The sequence below is a fragment of the Suncus etruscus genome, chromosome 12, assembly GCF_024139225.1.
Source record: "Suncus etruscus isolate mSunEtr1 chromosome 12, mSunEtr1.pri.cur, whole genome shotgun sequence".
NCBI lineage: Eukaryota > Metazoa > Chordata > Mammalia > Eulipotyphla > Soricidae > Suncus > Suncus etruscus.
In genome coordinates, this window is record NC_064859.1 from 104,335,445 (window position 1) to 104,352,827 (window position 17,383).

General features: G+C 64.7%; 3 protein-coding genes across 3 annotated transcripts; all 3 read left to right on the plus strand.

The window, feature by feature from the left end:
* The first annotated feature begins 461 nt into the window (after nucleotides 1-461).
* On the plus strand, nucleotides 462-4,702 carry LOC126024332 (collagen alpha-1(I) chain-like). Its single transcript, XM_049784716.1, has 4 exons — nucleotides 462-498; nucleotides 616-674; nucleotides 2,209-4,215; nucleotides 4,301-4,702. Exons 1-4 carry the CDS (start codon nucleotides 462-464, stop codon nucleotides 4,700-4,702), a joined length of 2,505 nt encoding a protein of 834 aa, XP_049640673.1.
* Nucleotides 4,703-5,628: 926 nt separating this feature from the next.
* LOC126024333 (basic proline-rich protein-like) lies at nucleotides 5,629-7,202 on the plus strand. Its single transcript, XM_049784717.1, has 3 exons — nucleotides 5,629-5,724; nucleotides 5,777-6,613; nucleotides 6,675-7,202. Exons 1-3 carry the CDS (start codon nucleotides 5,629-5,631, stop codon nucleotides 7,200-7,202), a joined length of 1,461 nt encoding a protein of 486 aa, XP_049640674.1.
* Nucleotides 7,203-8,776: 1,574 nt separating this feature from the next.
* SIX3 (SIX homeobox 3) lies at nucleotides 8,777-10,708 on the plus strand. Its single transcript, XM_049784285.1, has 2 exons — nucleotides 8,777-9,471; nucleotides 10,516-10,708. Exons 1-2 carry the CDS (start codon nucleotides 8,900-8,902, stop codon nucleotides 10,706-10,708), a joined length of 765 nt encoding a protein of 254 aa, XP_049640242.1. The 5' UTR covers nucleotides 8,777-8,899.
* The last annotated feature ends 6,675 nt before the right edge of the window (nucleotides 10,709-17,383 follow it).

Here is a 17,383-nt window from a genome sequence, read left to right on the forward strand (position 1 = left end):
CCTTTGCGGACTGGCCTCGGGGACGCCCTTCGGGTCTCTGCCAGCCAGAGCACGGAGCGAGGGGAACCACCAGGCCGCTGGGCCAGGGGACAAAGCCAGCATCCGCGGTGACCAAGGCTCGGAGTTGGCTACGCGGTGGCCGGGCCTCCCCGAAGGCGTCCTCGAGCGCGAGGCGAGACGCAGCTAGGTGAGGCGCGTCGGGCCAGGCCCGAGGACGAGAAGCAGGTGCCCTGCGGCGGCCAGGGGTTTTGCCCCTTCTCCTGGGCGCCCGATCGCTCCAGGTCCGGCTGGGCGGGCGGCGGGAGGGGCCGTAGCAAACAGCTGTTCCTCATACATATTTCATTACACAATCAGATAATGCGCCCCACCACCTTCTCAATTATTCACAGATAAACATTTTCAAGACGTTTTGACATCTGTCTTAGCGCCTGCTATTAATTTAGTAATGACTGCAGTTAAAAATGGATGGGCTGAGCCTCCGAGAAACGGCTCTGCATGGTCTGGGGGGCTCAGGCCCTGCGCTTGGGGCCTGACGCCGCCAGGGAAGGGATTAGCGGGCCGGTCTGCCGGCGGTGACGCTGGGAAGTTGGAGGCGAGGCCCTCCCCCATCCGCAGACCCCCTCACTTTCCCGCCCGACCGGACGACCCCGGCCTTTGCCCCGCTGGCAGAGAGGGTGAGCAGGAAAGTTCTGACAGCGCTGCTCGGCTTATCTGGGACCCAATAAAACGAGGACAAGAAAAGGGAGGAGGAAAGAGAACTCCAGACAATCGCCGAGAATTCCTGACAACAAAACCCTTAATACGCAGCAGCGACTCCTGGGGTCCCGGACCTCCACGGTGCTGCCTGCAGCCCGGCTGGAGCAGACAGGATAGGCCTTTAAGGAAAAAGAGAAAAATAAACTCGCTCGAATGAGTGTTCACAGGGCAGTGGGAGCTCAGCAAGAGAACGCGGCTTTTCTGCTTGACTAGTGTGCTGAAACCGGCTGTGCATGCCCTTAAAAAATAATAACTAAAACCCCAAAACAAAACCCCTCAAAAAAAATGGTTGACTGATCTTGAAGCAATAGATGAACAAGTGGGATCTCCATGTCTGCAAGGCAGGCACTGTTGGTGCCCGGGAAGACAATGAGGAAAACCACCCCGGTACCAGTGGGCACTGAGAAATCGTCCTTCTGATGGTCAACCCAGTCGGACTTTTCTGGGGAATAAGGAAAAGCGACGCTGTGACAGAGAGAGAGAGGTCCAGGGAGAAAGTTCCCAGGCTGGGAAGAGGAAGGCGGTGGGACTCAGTTTTTACTCTTTATTGTTCAAAACACCCGCAAGAACAAACACTTGCTAAAAGGTCTGCAATCCAGTGCTTTGGGTGTGTGTGTGTGTGTGTGTGTGTGTGTGATGAGGCTGGTCTGGCGCCCCAAACGCCTCCATTTCTCCACTTCTCTGACGGCTCTGTCAGTCTAGTGGCTGCCTCCTGGCCCTGCCACAGTAGTCATGGGCCCTGGAAGTCGCCTTCTCCCCTTTGTTCTGTGTGAGGGAACCCCTGAAAGGGCCAGCAAATTGGGGGACAGAGGTCAGCACCCCCTTGGCCTAGAAAGTTCTTGCCTGAGTGGGGAGCGGAAGCTCCATCCAGTTATCATCTCCGAGCCCAGACCTGGGAATGGAAACTGTGCAGAGTTTCCCAGAGAACATTGGCCCCCCAAACCCAATGGTTCCGAGTCACTTGTCTGGAGCCCCTTCTGGTAGGAAGGAGGAGATGGAATGGGGGTGGGTGGGCAGGAGCCGAAGTTGCGGCAGATTTCTGGACAAATATAAGGCCTGCTGGAGGCCAAAAAATGGTTTTCCAACTCTTGGGGTCTGCGGGTCCCTCAGGCCAGAAACCCGGTAGGGAGGGAGCTGGACGCTCTGCTTTACGCCCCACCTTCCCAAAAAAGTCCCTCCGGGGCCCATCTCCAAACCAGTGAGGAGAGTGTCCGGTGGGAGCAACCGGCAACCTCTGGGCCACCGGCCCCGCGTGGCAGCCAATCCAGACAACTGAGGAAGCCAGCCAGGCCAGTCCTGCCCTGCTCAAGAACACCCGAGGCCTTCGTGACCCCGGATTCCCACCTGGCTCGGTGTCCTGTCCTCTGGGTTGGGGGAGGCCAGGTGACCCTCGCAGGTCAGGCTGGTGTGAGAGTGAGGGGCTCCCCTTCCCTGAATTCTTCCACCTTCTAGGACGAGGCTGGGGCAGGCCCCGGGCTGCTTCACATCTCCACGTCGGGGCGCCTCCTCCTGGCTCCCCCGAGGGCAATGTTTACGGGGGTCCAAAGGAAGATGGGACCCTCTGGGTCAGTCACCACCAAGGGCGCCAGGGCTGCGAGTTCCGGGCGAGGCCATGGCCGGGGCCTCCTTGGTATTTGTAACTGGGAGCCCCGGACCCGCCCCTGGCTCCTCCTCCCGCCCCCCGGGGGCACCGACCCCGGGGCTGCCGGAACGCGGCGGCGGGCCCCCCAGCCCGGCGTGGCCCAGGGCCGGCGGCGAGAACGAAGCGGCCTGGGGGCGAGGCCCGAGCCGGGGTCTGGGAGCGGCCCCGGTGCACAGCGCCAGGCACGGCGGCGGCTCTCCGGGGAGCTCGAGGCTCGCGGATCCGGGCAGCCCGGCAGGTGCGTTTCCTTGCTCGCCGCGCCTGGCTCGGCCTCGGACCCCCTGGGCGGTGTCGGACGGTACTTTCGCGTCGCGTCGCGTCGAGTGACCGCGCCAAGGCCCGACGGCCAGGCCGGGGACCCGAGGCGATGGGCGCGTCCCCGGATTCCGGTTCCACGCGGGTCCACTCTGCCAGCGCGGGTGGGAAGCGGCCCCGTGCCGAGCCGGGGCGTGGAGGGCGGGCGGTGCCAGGAGCCCAGCTTGGCCAGGCCGAGCCCGGGTGGGTGGAGATGGCAGGGTGGGGGATGGATGGATGGATGGCGTCGGCTACCTTGGAGAGCGCCGGCTCGTCGCCAAGCTGGGGAGGGGGCGCGTGACCCCCCGGCAAACCACGCTAATGATGTCGGGATTCCGGAGGGGGCGAGGGGCTGGGCGGGAGGAGGGAGCGGACGGGCGCGGCGCCCCGGCGCGCACAGACAGCCGCAGAGAAGGCGCAGCCGGCGCTGGGCGCCCGACAGGTTCGGGGGACGCGGCGGACAGGAGGGCGGGGGCGCACGGCGAGCTCAGAGCGCACCGCGCCGCCGGCAAGGAGGCGCGCCCGCCGCCCGCCAGATGAATATTTACCCGCCGCTGCTCGCCGCGCCCGGCCGCCCTCACCTGGGCGCAGGTAAGACCCCGGGGCGCAGGCGCCGGGGCCCCCCCGCCCACCGCGGTATCGGGGTCCCCGGCCGGGCGGCAGGGGCGGGCATCGACGGGGGAGGCGCGGTGCGCCCGGGGAGAGCTTGGGCACGGCCCCGGGCACCTGCGCGCGTGAGTGTCCGGCTGCGGGGACGCGTCTCTGGACTTGGCACCGGCTGGACACCCCCACAGGCTGCCCGTCGCGCGCTCCCTTCCTTCTCCCTCCCTCCCCCTGTCGACTCGCAGACCGGGCACCGTACGAGGCGCGGGCTCCGGGACGTCCTGTCCACTGGGGGAGCGGCGCGTTCTGCGGGGAAACTCCGCACAAAGGCCGCCGGCTGGCGGGTGCCAGCCCCGTTGCCCGCTGCGCTCCGGAGGTGCCCGCGCGCCCGGAACCCCGCAGCCGCTGACCGCGCGGCGCACCCCGGACCGGGAGGGAAGGCGCTCCTGGGGACGGACGCGCGGGCGGGACCCCAGGGCAGCGCGTGGTGCCCGTCCAGGCCTGGGACACTGGGGCGGAGCCGGCCCGGTGGCCGGATGGCCGGAGGCGCTGACTTACCTGGAGGCCACCTGTTGAGAGTCCAGTTTGGGGTCGGCGCTCCGGGGGCGACGCGCGTGCCGGACGCGGACCCAGGAGGGACGTGGGCAAAACCCATGCACCGGCTCGGGCCGCGCCCCGCAACTCCTCGGGGCCGCTTGGGGGGACCTAGGGCGCAGCGCGCGTCGACTCCGCCTGACTCCGGCGCTCAGAAGTCAAGAGCCGCCGCGCCGCCGCCTCCGCGCGCCTTTCAGGGCCCGCGCGCGCGCCGCATTCTTGAGCCGCGGCCTCCGGGTCCCCCCGACAAAGACCCCCGAGCCCGGCTCCCCCTGCCCGCTAAATCCCCTTCGGGGTCAGTGCGCCAGCAGCAGCAGCACCCGCCAGCCCGTGTCTCTTAAAGACCCGCACCCCCTCCGCCCCCGACCCCCGCCTCCCCCGCCTCTGCACCGAGCCCCCCACCCGTGCCAGAGGCCCCGCGGCCCTGACCCGCCGCCCGCGAGGCCCCCGCCCCGCCCCTCGGCCCCTCCCGGAGCAGCTGTCGCGAAGGCCGGCCGGCCGGGCCCCAGCGCTTGCGTCCGCCTGGCCCGGCCGCACGTCACCTTCCCGGGCCTGCGGCTCCTGCCTGCCCCGTGGGTCCAGGCGTCGCCTTGGCCCGCCGAGAGGGTCGGCCTGGAACTTTGGGAGCGGACTCGGCGCGGAGTCCGTGGGGAGAGGGGCAGGGCGGGGCGAAGCCTCGGCCTGGCCTACCTGGGGCCCACCTGGCTCTGGGGCAGGGGTGAGGGCTGGCGGAGCTCCGCCCTGCAGCCCCGAGCTCCCAGGTACCCGCTGGCCAGGCCCTCTGTGACCCTGCCTGGGGGTGAGTGTGGGTGACCTCCAGAACCGCCAGCCGGTGGGCAGGGTTGCCCCCGACCCAAAGCGAGTCAGCGCCGGCTCGCTCTTACTGTGGCCCATCAGGGACCACGCGTAGGGTCAGCAGGGAGAGGACCAGGATGTGGCCTCAGGTGCCTGCCCGCTGGGTGCCTCCTCCTCCTCTTCCTCTTCTGCCCAGATGTGTGAACCTGGGCTGAGGCTGCAAGGGCCTCCTGGGGGCTGAGCGGACACTTGGGTGATTTGGCAGGTTCCTGCTGGCAGAGCACTTGTGTGGGGTCTGAGCCCTGAGTCTGGAGCAGGGACTCTTCACGACTGTGCCCAGGGCCCTGCTGGCACGTAGGCGACTCCTGGGCCGCAGGGACCCAAGGAGCTCAGGTAGCCACAGGGTGCAAGCTGCCCTGGGGGCAGCGAGAGACCCGAGCGGGTGATTGGCCGGTGTGACACGGGTCTCTTCAAGGAGCCCCGGGCCACAGAGCTCGCTGGGCTGGGCTGAGCCTCGGTGGCTGGCCCGGCAGTGGGCACCCTCCAGGCTAGAGATGGAGCCTGGCGGGCCTCGTGCGAGGATGTGGGGGGCCGAGGGGCCCTTGGCGGGCCTCATTAGGCCTAGGGGTGTCCAGAGGTTCGGTGGCCTGCGAGCGGGCAGGCGCTTATTAGGCGGCGCTAACAAGGCTTACAAATGCCGGCCGCGCGCTTTCTTCCAGCGCCGGGTCCTTAGCAGGGCGCCGGGCTAATGAGGGTCAGTCCAAAGGGGCTGATCAAATATTCAAATTTCCCCGCACGCCGGGAACTTTTATGTGCGGAGAAAGTTGAGGCAGCTGAGCCGTGTTTACTGTCCGGGGCGGACAATCGCTGTGAGCCGAGCGCGGTCCGGCGGGGCGGGGCGCGGCTGCAAGGGGGAGCAGTTGTTGTTCATTCAAAGGGAGGTAATGGGGGCCCAGAAGGGCCCCGCGGCCTCCCGCCTCGAGCCCCGCTCCCCTGAGCCTTTCGGCCAGGGCCAGCTGGGAGATGCCACCCTGGGTTCGGTGCCCGGACTGGGCCGGTCGGAGTGGTCGCTGTCCTCCTTGGTCCTCCCAGGTCCGCCCTGGCCCTCCCTCCAAGCGCCTTGGCTTCCCGGGAGCCGACGCCGGGAAGGTAGGTCTGGGCTGCCGCTATAGCACTGACGACCCGCTCCCGCGAGGGTCCCTCCGAGGCCCGCCGTCCCTGGCTCCAGTGCCGCCCGCTCAGCCTCGGGCCTGCGCCTCCAAGGCCTGGAGCCCGGAGCCTGGGCCACCCGGAGCAGGAGCAGGGGCAGGGGCAGGGGACTCGGGCTTCGGTGCGCCGCCGGCCCCTCCAGAGGTGGCCGCGCCGGGAGACCGGAGCACGGACACTCCGAGCCGGAGAAGCTCCCCGCTGCTCCCGCTGCCCCTCGAGGCGGCCGGGCCGGGCGCTCTGAGTTCTTCGCTCTTTGGGCCTCCCGGCGCCTGGAATAAAGAGACGCCGCGGTGCGCCCGGCTCCCCCTCTCCGCGCCCCTGGCACCCCAGGCCGACTCCCAGCGGGTGGAGCCCCCAGCCCCGCTCCCCGCGGCAACTCACCGCGGCGGCGGGCGGGCGCGGGGCTCCGTGGAGGTCCCCCCGCGACCCGACCGCGCGCTCCCGCCCGCCCCCAGCAGCGCGGCCGCCCGGGGAGCGAGCGAGCGAGCGAGCGGGCGGGCGGGCGTGTCGCCGAGCCGGTCGTCCCTGCCTGCCCCTGTGGCCTCGGAGCTGGCGCCGGGCGAGGTGTCGGCTTTCTCGGCTCGCTCGAGCCCGCGGCACCTGCCCCACGGCCGGCGGGCGGCGGGGGAGGCGGCGCCAACCCGGGCGGGGGCTCGGGGAGGCGACGGTCCCGGTTCGCCCGCCCGCCCGGCGCCGGGGTCCTCGGCTCCGGGGGAAGCAGTTTCGGGGTCACGAGCTGCTTTCAGGAAAGTTGAGCACGATCTTCGGAACCCACCCGTAGGAATTCTCCCCACACGCGCACAATGCCCACCCCGCCCCTCTCTTCCTGCTCCCGCCCCGGGCCCTAATCCTCCCTCCAGAGAAAGGGCCACGAAGAAAGGACCTGGGTCCGGCCCGCAGACCCGAGCGCGGCCGCCCAGTCCGGCCCTCCGCGGGCCTGTGGCCTCCGTCCCGCGCCGGCCGCCTTCTCCACCCACCCACCCTGGCGCCGGCTCTCCAGGGCACAGTGCCCGCCGCCTGCCCCGTGCCATCCCTGTACCCTGGGCCCGTCGCCCCCAGTCCCGAAGGTCCCCCTGACTCCCCAGCTCGCACTTTCCCGGGCTGCGGACGCTGCGGGGCGCACGGCCGGGGGCGCGCGGAGCAGGCTGGCGGGCCGGGGGCTACCGACGGGCGCCGGCTGAACGCGCCCCGCAGCGCTCGGTCTTCCTCCCGCACCTCCCGCCGGAGCCCGAGCGCGGCGCCCTCCGCGCCGAGCCCCCCAGATCTGCATCGGAATGTGGAAAAGATCTTTGGACAAAAAAAGTTTTGAATTCCTCAATGATTTTTTTCTTCTGGAAAGGCAGCTTAAGATAATTGTGTCAGCGTTATTGAGGGCAGATTAGCCCAAGTCTGGACGCTGCGTTTCCATATGCGTCGTACACGGGCCCACAATGCGGGCATTGTTGGCCGCTGTGTGCGAACCCTTTTAAAATACACACTTTTTAACACCAAACCGAGTCGTGGCTAAATGTACACAGAGCTGGGGGCAGGGGAGGAGGAGGGTGGGCCGTGCCGAGGCACTCCCGGGGCCGCAGAGCCGCACAAAGGGGCTCTTCGCGCAGGGCCCACCTTGGAGGCCGCCCCAGGCCTCGCTCGCTCGCTCGCCCGCCCGAGCCTCCGGGTCTGCCAAGAGGACGGCGTTGCGCTCCGGTAGAGACCACCGGCCCTCTCCGGACCAACCAGCCGCTTTCCGGCCTGTCGGCACCCCAGGGCTGCCTTGGAGGTTTGGGCGCCCGTCCTGTGGGGAGACCGGACGGACGGCGGGAGTCTGGGACGCACCGGCGGGTCCCGTCCAGACCCGAGAGTCGGAGCAGCTTGGCGCAAAACTCGGGGAGGGAAGGCACAGGCGGACGCCGGCTCCGGCTCCGGCCCGACCGGGGCAGGGCGCAGGGCAGGCGGCCGTCTGGTCGGTCCCCGAGGAGGCTCCCATCCATCCATCCGTCCGTCCGTCCGTCCCCTCCCTTCCCCGTGCTCCCCAACACCGGCGCGCACGGGGGGGGGGCTCTGGGGTGGGGGGTGGGCGCCTCCCCTTTCCTCGCATCTCTCCTCCCCGCGCCGGCGCGTCCCAGGCGGCAACCACATTTTGGATTTCCCCGCAGAACTTTGGGGGAGCGGGAAGGAGGCTCCGAGGCGGGCCCCACCCAGGCGGGGGTCGGGGGCGCGGGGAGCGAGCCGGGGGCAGCGCCCAGCAGAGGCGGAGTGGTCCCGATCGCGCGGGGGCACCGCCTCGCCCCGCGTCGCCTCTCCTCTGCGCGCTCCCCTTCCTCCCGGCCTGCCGCCCTCCCGCCCCATCCCCCAGCTCGGCTTGCCGGCAAGACGGTCCTTACGTTCTGGGCCTTGATTGGCAGCGCTGACAGTGATTGGCACCGGTTGCCATGGCGACGCCGCCGCGACACGCCGCAGACCAATAGAAACCCGCATCAAAATGTTCCGGCGCCGCACTCACCGTGGATTTCGGAGAGATACGATGAGGCTGTTGTCGCCGGGGCGGACGCGGCGGCACCGCTGAACCCTGCCCGGCCCGGCCCGGCCCGGCCCGGCCCGCCTCGGCTCGGCTCGGCTCGGCTCGGCTCGGCTCGGCTCGGCTCGGCTCCTGCGCGCCAGGCCGCTCTGCGCCCTGCGCCCTCGGTGCGGATGCGGCCGCGCGCCGGTGTGTGCGCGGGGCGGCCGTGCGCGGGGTGCGGGTGTCCCCGGCGCCCTTCCTCCTCCTCCTCGTCCTCCTCCTCGTCCTCCTCCTCCTCCTCGCCCGCCCCCGCCTCCCCCGCTCCGCCCCCCGCCGCCCCCGCCGACTCGCGCCTCTCCTCTGCTCTGCTCTCCCCAGGTCCGCGCACGCTGCTCCGCGCCCCCCTGGACCTCTGCGCCTCCCACTTCTTGTTGTCCAACTTGGCGGAGTCTCACCACCGCGCCCCACTTCTGGCGAGCGGCGGCGGCGGCGGCGGCTCCAGGGCGCCCCCGGAAGACCCGTCCATGTTCCAGCTGCCCACCCTCAACTTCTCGCCGGAGCAGGTGGCCAGCGTCTGCGAGACGCTGGAGGAGACGGGCGACATCGAGCGGCTGGGCCGCTTCCTCTGGTCGCTGCCCGTGGCGCCCGGCGCGTGCGAGGCCATCAACAAGCACGAGTCCATCCTGCGCGCGCGGGCCGTGGTGGCCTTCCACACGGGCAACTTCCGCGACCTCTACCACATCCTGGAGAACCACAAGTTCACCAAGGAGTCGCACGGCAAGCTGCAGGCCATGTGGCTCGAGGCGCACTACCAGGAGGCCGAGAAGCTGCGCGGCCGCCCGCTCGGGCCCGTGGACAAGTACCGCGTGCGCAAGAAGTTCCCGCTGCCGCGCACCATCTGGGACGGCGAGCAGAAGACGCACTGCTTCAAGGAGCGGACTCGCAGCCTGCTGCGGGAGTGGTACCTGCAGGACCCCTACCCGAACCCCAGCAAGAAGCGCGAGCTGGCCCAGGCCACCGGACTGACCCCCACGCAGGTCGGCAACTGGTTCAAGAACCGGCGACAGCGGGACCGCGCCGCGGCGGCCAAGAACAGGTCAGTCGGGCCGGGCGGGCCGGGGTCGTTCCTGCGGGGGCCCACGCGCGGCCAGGACCCGCTGCCGGGTCCTCCCGGCTCAGCCCGCAGAGCCCGCGAGCGGGCGGGCGGGCGAGCGAGCGCTCTGGCCGGCTCCTCCTGGCCACCCTCGCCAACCCTACGCCCAGGCGTAGCTGCAGCTGGCGAGTGTCGCTCGGCTCCGGCTGCGGGTCCTCCGGCGCGGCGGGCACAAAGGCGGATGGATGGACCGGGCTGGCTGAGCTGCCCGCCGCCCCTCGCCCGCAGCCCGGCCAGTTCGGAGCTCATAGGCCCTGCGTGTTTGTGTTTGTGTGTGTTGTGCATTATGCGTCTGTGTGCGTGTGCTCACGCGCACGACCGCTCTCCTGTCCGTGTCGGGGTCCCTCTGTTCAGCAAGTTGGAGAGCACCCCAGTTGTTAGTCCCGATGCTAGCCGGCTGGGGCTGGGGCTGGGGAGAAGGGGACGCCGGCTGCGAGACGGCCGAGAAGGGGCACAGTTGAGGGCGCAGGGTCAGGGCTGAGCCCCCCAGGCCAGCGTCCAGTCTGAGCCCCGCAGGGCCCGGGCCTGGGCAGTTGCAGGCCGGTGGAGTCTGGGCTGGGGTCGAGCCCAGGATTCGCGGCTCCTGACAGAGGGAGCCCACTTTTCGCCGGATGGGGGAGCGCCCCGCTAGGCTCAGGCTCCAAGGAGGCAGCAGCAGGCTAGGGCGAGCGTCCTCCCCGCGCGCCCGTTTCACCTTCTCAGCCCGGTCCCTCCCCGCGTTCCGTGCCCGCTGGGGATGCACAGAGCGCCGCGGGTGTGTTCGGGGCTCCGGGGTGGGGGTGCAAGTCCCAGAAGCTGGGGGGAAGAAGCGCCAGGCTCGGCCCGCGGCGGCTTCTGCTCCTTCCCAGCCGCTAGGCCTCCCCGGGCTGCGCGTCTCTTCGGGGCCTCTGGAAATTCCGGGGGAAGCGGCGACGGGAGCCCCAGTCTCTGCGGGGACGGTGGGAGCAGCCGCTTCCCTCTGGCAGGGCTTCCTCTCTGTCTCCGCAGGCTCCAGCACCAGGCCATCGGGCCCAGCGGCATGCGCTCGCTGGCCGAGCCCGGCTGCCCCACACACGGCCCGGCGGAGTCGCCCTCCACGGCGGCCAGCCCCACCACGAGCGTGTCCAGCCTGACCGAGCGCGCGGACACCGGCACCTCCATCCTGTCGGTCACCTCGAGCGACTCGGAGTGTGATGTATGATGCCCAAGGCCAGCCTCGCGCACCCTCCTCCCTGCCCCTGCCCTCCACGGCCTCCTTCGTCCGTCCCCACCACCAGCTGGAACGGGGCGCTCGCTCGCTCGTCGTCCACGCACCCAAGCACACACACTCCCACCCCCAGCAGGAGAAATGATCCACGGACAGCCCCAGCCACCGTCTCCCGAGCATCCCCCCAGGAGCAGGTCGCTGGCAGCAGGGCCCACCGGGCGGACACATAAAAGAGGTGACCATTGTACACTTTCTGGGACAAGCTTCTCCTTCCGGTCCCCACGGACCGGCACCCCACCTGCATGATGATTTATTTGTATCTGGGAAAATAATCTCTCTAGTTTAAAATGATTAAAAAGAAAGACAGAATCGACCATTACAGCAACAACAACAACAAACCACAATGATGGGACAATAAAAGCAAAACAGACAAAAAGAGGAAAAATAAAGCTGCCATCTCCGTTCTGAATTTGTTTTTGAAAAAAGAAAAAAAAAAAGAACTCGAGAGGACAGGGACAGGGCTCCAGCCTTTGTCGCTCTCTCGCTCGCCCGCTCGCTCGCGCTGTTTCTTTCTGTTTTGAAGTCTAAGTATTGGTCAGACAAGATGCAACCCTGTTTTTTGTTCAGCCGACAATCATTTTCTTCGTAAGCACCTTTTTCGCTCCACTCTGTCACTGCCTGTGTGGGTACTGGTTATAAATGTGGAAAAAGAATAGTTATGACTGTAACAGATTTTTATTTTTATTTCAAAATTTTATATGAATTATGTATATCTTAATGATCGGTCATTTTCCCAGTTTGTAATATATGTGTAGAAATTGCCTGTATATGATATTGCTTTCTCCCCTCTCCCTTCTCTTTCTTCTCTCTCCTCCCTCTTCCTTCATCCCCCACCATTCACCTCACCTTTCCTCTGGGCACCCCCATTCCCTCGGCTGGCCTGTCGGTCTGAGAGTTTGTGGAGGGTTAGGAAGAGGGGACTCTCTCTGGTGAAAGCTGAGAGTGAGACTTTAGTGTTCTTATGCAAAAGCGATTTCAGTCTTTCTTAGCTGCTTTGGCTAGGCCGCTCACTTGCGTAGGGAGCTTTCACTGTTATCTTAACTGCGTGTTTATCTATATGTAAAAACTTTCTAAAGCAAATACAGTATTCTCCATTTTCGTACCACTCCCGGGACTGGTGTTTCTGTCCCTTCCTGGAGCCGCAGCACCGGGGTGCAGCCTCCATCGGCCTGGGTTCCCACCTGGGCACCAGGGGCTGGGTGTGGCCTGGTCCTGGGGGCAGGGGTGGGGGCTGAGAGGCTGGGGCAGCTGGTGGGGACTGAGGTAAAAACCAGATAAATCCCTAGCAAAAATGAAGATTGGCTGACGGGGAGGGGTAGCACCAGCCTCTCCCCAGGCAGGACCCCCCTAGTGGTGGGGAGATCATCGAGGAAACCGGGCACTTGGGCTTTTTTTGTTTTTTGTTTTTGTTTGTTTTGATTTTTTTTTGCATATGCTGGGTGTCTTGTCCATCTTTGGCTCTTTGGGGTTCTGCGCCCAGGCCCCCAAAGCCATTGTTTGGGAGGTGGTGGGGAAGGGTCTGTGTACTTGGGGGGTGGTGGTGGTGAGCAGGGGCAGGAGCTTGGGGAAAATTTAGGAACAGGAATCAATGAATGGTGAGTGGATGTTCTTCTGAGAGCTGTTGCATTTCCTTACTGTCTTGGGGAATTATTAGACACGGAGCCCCTTGAGACACCTCAGAACCAACACTAAAAGAAACCCCAAACTCCACCCCCACACCCCCAGGTTGGTGACACCCCATGGTGCCCCAGTCCCCCAGTTGTCCGGGCCGGGCGGCCGGCGCCTCTGCTGCTCAGGGCAGGGCGGCTGTGGGCGAGGAGGACTAGGAGGAGCCTAGCGGTAATTCCAGAAAACTTGCCCTCACTTGAAAGGGCAATTTCCAAAGCGAGGATTAGGGCAAAACGTGCCTGGAATTTCGTGCCCGTTCCACACTAATTTTGACTTCCGATTTCCGATTTTTTGTGTGTCGTCCCTGTCTTGGGCAGGGCCCTGGGGGAGCCTCAGAGACTTGGGCGGGGATGTCTAGGGGTGCCCAGGGCTTGTGACTGACAGGGGCATTGTGTGGCTGGAAGGGGAAGGGGTCCCCTCCCTTGCAGTCAGGGATCTGTGGGCGCCAGAAGGAAAGCAGAGTCTACTACTTGGCACCTCACTTCTAGCTGGTGGGGTTGTGGGACAGCAGAGAATAGCCGGAGTCCCGGGCCTAAACCAGGCTCCTCCCTCCGTTATTGGCCTGGAATATCAAGCTATGTGTGGGCTGCCTGGACCCCCGCTCAACTAATGGGCAGAACTTGAGGGCACCCCTGGATGTCCTGGGACTGGGTAGACTGAGTGGGGATGCCCACCTCCTGGGTTGCCCAGCATAGACACAAGGCCAGCAGACCCTGTGTGGAGAGAAGCACCATCTCCACCCTCTACCACAGAGTGGATGCATGTCCTGTGCTGGCTGAGGCAAGAGTCACCAGGGCTGCTGGCCAGCCTAGATGCGGGCAGGAAGGGCACCTTGTCGCTGTCTCCTGGACAGAATGCCAGGCCTTTTGCGGATGTTGGTGGGAAGGCATGGGCCGCTGCCCTCGTGTTTCAGAGCAGGCAGACCTTTGGGGGGGTGTCTCTCTCCACAGTGGCAGGTGGGCAGTGGGTAAGTGAGCCATGAGGTTGGGGTACCCTGTGTAGGCTTAACAAGAACTCCACCATGGACGCTGGCTTCTCTGCCTGCCTGTGGCACCAGTGGCTCTCTGAGAAGCCCAGCATACCCTTGGTTCAGCACGCCTGGTTGGGACCTTCTAGCACGCCTGGTTGGGACCTTCCCCCCCCCGCAGCTGCCCTGGGCCAACCATGTTGGGTGAAGAGCTTCAAAGCAGCAGCACTTTGGGGTACAGCTTTTTCTTGTCTGCCTGAGCGAGGTCACTAGGACTCTCAGAAGCTTTACGGGCTAAGGTACCTGTGGGTCAAGGTCACTGGCCTGGAGCCTGCCCCACCTTCTACTACAGCCCATCTGCTCCCCAAACCTCAGTTCTGAGGAGCCCCTCTGGGGTGAAGGGCTGCTGGGTGTGACTACAGGCCTATCTCTCGCCCCCAGGCAGACTCAGGTCCACTGGCTTTATGAGCTGTGCTGTGCGGTCAGAGGCACTTTCCTGGGTGCTTCCTTGCTTCTACCCCAGCACTGGATTGAGCTCTGGCACCCCACACCGCAGTCTCAGTCCTCTTTGGTGTCTCACCCACCCCCTCTTCAGCCCCAGGGTGCAGGCTGGGCAGCAGGAGGGGCCGAAGGAGGAGCCCACTGGTCGGCTCTGATTTCTCCGGTCAGCTGAGCACAACTTTCCATTCAAGTGTATTCATGCAGTGGCTGATTAAGCTGTGCTGGCTGGCAGGCGGGGCTGCCAGGAGCAGTGGCCCAGTCAGGCCGGAGGAACCACCACACACACACACACACACACACACACACACACACACACACACACACACACACGCACGCACACACACACACACACACGCACACACGCACGCACGCACACACACAGGCATGCACAATCACCTGCAGGTCTACATGCACACAGCACATATCCACATACGCACAGCAGTCCACCTGGACCCTGCACCCACCCTTCCTGCCTCTGTTCACAATCTCTACACCCCTGGCCTGTCTGAGCTCTCTCTGCAGCAGCCTGTGGCCCCGACTCTGACACTGGGACCTTCAGCCCTTGGCCCCAAAGGCACACACTAGGGGCCCAGTGCTCAACCACACCACCGGCCTCCCATGGTACATGCAGTGGCCCCTTGCCATGCCCCTCGTGGCAGACCATCCTCACCAACGCTGCTGGTACCTACCACTCAGGTCTGCCTGGGTGGGGAAGGTACCGGCATTTTCAGGCAGAGCTGGGGAGGGTCTTGGGAATCCACCCAAGATAAGGGGTAGCCAGGCAGTGGAGAGAGGATCTTGCATGTGTTGGTGCAGACAGGAGTCACATACACACACGCACACACAGCAGACCCGGAGCCTCTATGTGACACACACTTGCACACACACACACAGAAATGGACCTGCAGTCTCTGAGGGAGGCAGACACACTCATGCACAGACACACAGACACACACACACACACACACACACACACACACACGGGTGGACCCAGAACCTCTGAGAAACACACACATGCTCACACACGTACAGGCAGACCTTGAGTAACTGACAGAGACACACGCACAAACACACATGGGCAGACCAGAGCCTCTGAAAGGCACACACATGTTTACACACACAGTCAGACTCAGCTTCTGACAGACTTGCACATGCAGAGAGGCAGACCAGCGCTTCTGGAAAGACACACATGCATAGAGGCAAACTCAGAGCATCTGAGACACATACGCACACACCCCCACACACAGACAGAGCAGAGTCTTGGACAACACACACGGACGGGAGGACCCAGATCCTCTGAGACACATAAACACATCTACACACACAGACCCAGAACTCAGAGAGAGACGTGGGTAGAGCAGAGTCTGTGACACAACCAGACTCAGTGCTTCTGAGACACACACATTTGTGTTCATAGTCTGTCGGAGCCTCTGGTCTGTCCTTGTGCGCGCGTGTGCGGACCAGAGCCTCTGACGAAGGCCAACCTTGAGACAAAGCAGGGTCTGCAGAGTAGACATAACCGGGGGCCCCATGAGTTTCCCATTCCCCACCCCATGGGCAGAGCTGCACACACACGTGTACACACATGTAAACACAGCATACAAGTACACAAGTGTTCATCTATGTAGAATGCACTTAGACATCCCGTATAAGGACACATGTGCGTCCGTACATCGTAAGTACGGATACCATATATAACCATACATACACGCACACACCATGCATTTGCAAACAGACACCATGTGATCACCAGCACATCACATGCAAACACACATCCTGCGACCACAATGTGCACGTGTGCAGACATGCCCAACATGTAGCCACACAATACATGCCACACATGCAATCACATGTGCAGAATGCACACCAAGTAATCATGTACATGCACACACATGCAAATGCGCAGACACACACACACCATGTATTCACACATGAACACACACCAGGGCGGGGCCGGAAGGAGAGAGACAGCAGACAAGGGCCCCAGGGAGACTGACACAGCCTGCAGTGGGGCCTTCTCTGGGCTCGAGGGGCGGTAAAGGGTGAGGGCAGGAGGAAGGGGAGCCAGAGCCCAGAGCCTGGAGCCCCTTCCCATCAGCAGGCAGGGTCAAATTCCCAGCAAGCTAGGGAGCGCCCCCTGCTGGGATCTGGGGAGTCTTTAGGTTCCCCCGAGGTACTCCTTCCCCAACGACCTGGGTCCGGGAGAGACTCCAGACACCCACTCTGATGCCAGTCCCTGGGGCTACGAACCCCAGACCCACCACACCCCTGCACTCAGCTCCTCTCTCCCTCAGGCCTCTGGTCTCCCTCTGTCCTGCCCCTACCTGTTCCTTTTCCTCCTTCTGTCCCTGTCCCTTCCATCCGCCCCCATCCATCCTGTCCTTTCCTCTGTCCCTCCTCCCCTCTGCTCTCGCCTCCTCCTCTGGCTCCAGGTCTGATAATCCTCTGTGGCCATAAGATTTTTCAGGACACCCCCTCTCAGCGCAGAAGAAGCTGGCACCGGCTCTGGGGTGCATGCCAAGGCCCCCTTCCCTGCGGCAGGGACCCCCCACCCCCAGCTCTAGCCCCTCGGGAGGCCTTGGGCTGCCCACCGAACTGTGCTCTGGAGCACCTGCTGGTGAGGAGCAGCGGCCCAGGGACCCCTCCTCCAGGGACAGGGTCCCACTCAATCTCAAGACCCTGCGGAGGTCCCCCCCGTGTCCCTACTGTTGCAAGTCAGCCCCTGAAGAGGTTGACTGATGGAGGAATGGAGGATGAGGCCTCTCTCTTAAAGCTTGGAGCACGCGTCTGCCACTGTGTCCAGCCAACGGTTCTGAGGTGAAACGGCGGGTAAACAGCTCGCAGACAGTCAGGCTTGTGGAAATATTAGCTTTATTTGGTGGACAAGACTGAAGTCCAAAGACTCAGCCTCAGTTCCAGCAAAAAGCCTCTCGCCTTCCACAGACCCTTGTTTTTATCCCCCAGAATCAGGAACCACCCAATGGTGGGATCAGATACCAACCAATGGTGGAAGCAGAATCAGGTCCTACCCTAGGGTGGGGGCAGAATGCCAGGTCACACCCTAGGGTAGGGCACAATCACCAATCAGGTTAGGGTCAGTAACATAGTAATCCCCTAAAATATTTACATACACAACACCCACGAGGGGCGAGCGCGGGTGGGGTGGTGGTTCGAGTGGGTCCGGGTGGGGTGGTGGGTGCCCTGTGGGGAGAAGGGCGTGGGTCCGGGCCTGGGACCTGGCAGGCAGGCAGGTGCTGGGTTCAGCCCTACTGGACTCGCGGCCTCCTGTGGACTCGCTGCCCTCCTCTGCGGGGCTCTGCTGCCACCTGGTGACACGCGCGGGCCTTCCCGGTGCAGGGGCCGAGCCTGTGGGGTGCAGGGGTGCGGGGCGCGGGGAGGGGGCGCTGCTAAAGGCATCTGTCTGTGTGGGACCCTCTGCTCCCGCTCCAATCTTAGCAGATCAGGCTTGGGGA

What these genes read in the sequence shown, in the direction of transcription:
- LOC126024332 (XM_049784716.1), top strand. Translation starts at nt 462, where the DNA reads ATGGATGGGCTGAGCCTCCGAGAAACGGCTCTGCATG. An exon ending in CCGAGAAACGGCTCTGCATG is followed by an intron (nt 499 to 615) that starts GTCTGGGGGGCT and finishes CCCCATCCGCAG; the next exon opens with ACCCCCTCACTTTCCCGCCC. An exon ending in AGCAGCAGCAGCACCCGCCA is followed by an intron (nt 4,216 to 4,300) that starts GCCCGTGTCTCT and finishes CACCCGTGCCAG; the next exon opens with AGGCCCCGCGGCCCTGACCC.
- SIX3 (XM_049784285.1), top strand. Translation starts at nt 8,900, where the DNA reads ATGTTCCAGCTGCCCACCCTCAACTTCTCGCCGGAGCAGGTGGCCAGC. An exon ending in GCCGCGGCGGCCAAGAACAG is followed by an intron (nt 9,472 to 10,515) that starts GTCAGTCGGGCC and finishes CTGTCTCCGCAG; the next exon opens with GCTCCAGCACCAGGCCATCG.
- LOC126024333 (XM_049784717.1), top strand. Translation starts at nt 5,629, where the DNA reads ATGGGGGCCCAGAAGGGCCCCGCGGCCTCCCGCCTCGAGCCCCGCTCC. An exon ending in GAGATGCCACCCTGGGTTCG is followed by an intron (nt 5,725 to 5,776) that starts GTGCCCGGACTG and finishes TGGTCCTCCCAG; the next exon opens with GTCCGCCCTGGCCCTCCCTC. An exon ending in CCTCGGCTCCGGGGGAAGCA is followed by an intron (nt 6,614 to 6,674) that starts GTTTCGGGGTCA and finishes ACCCACCCGTAG; the next exon opens with GAATTCTCCCCACACGCGCA.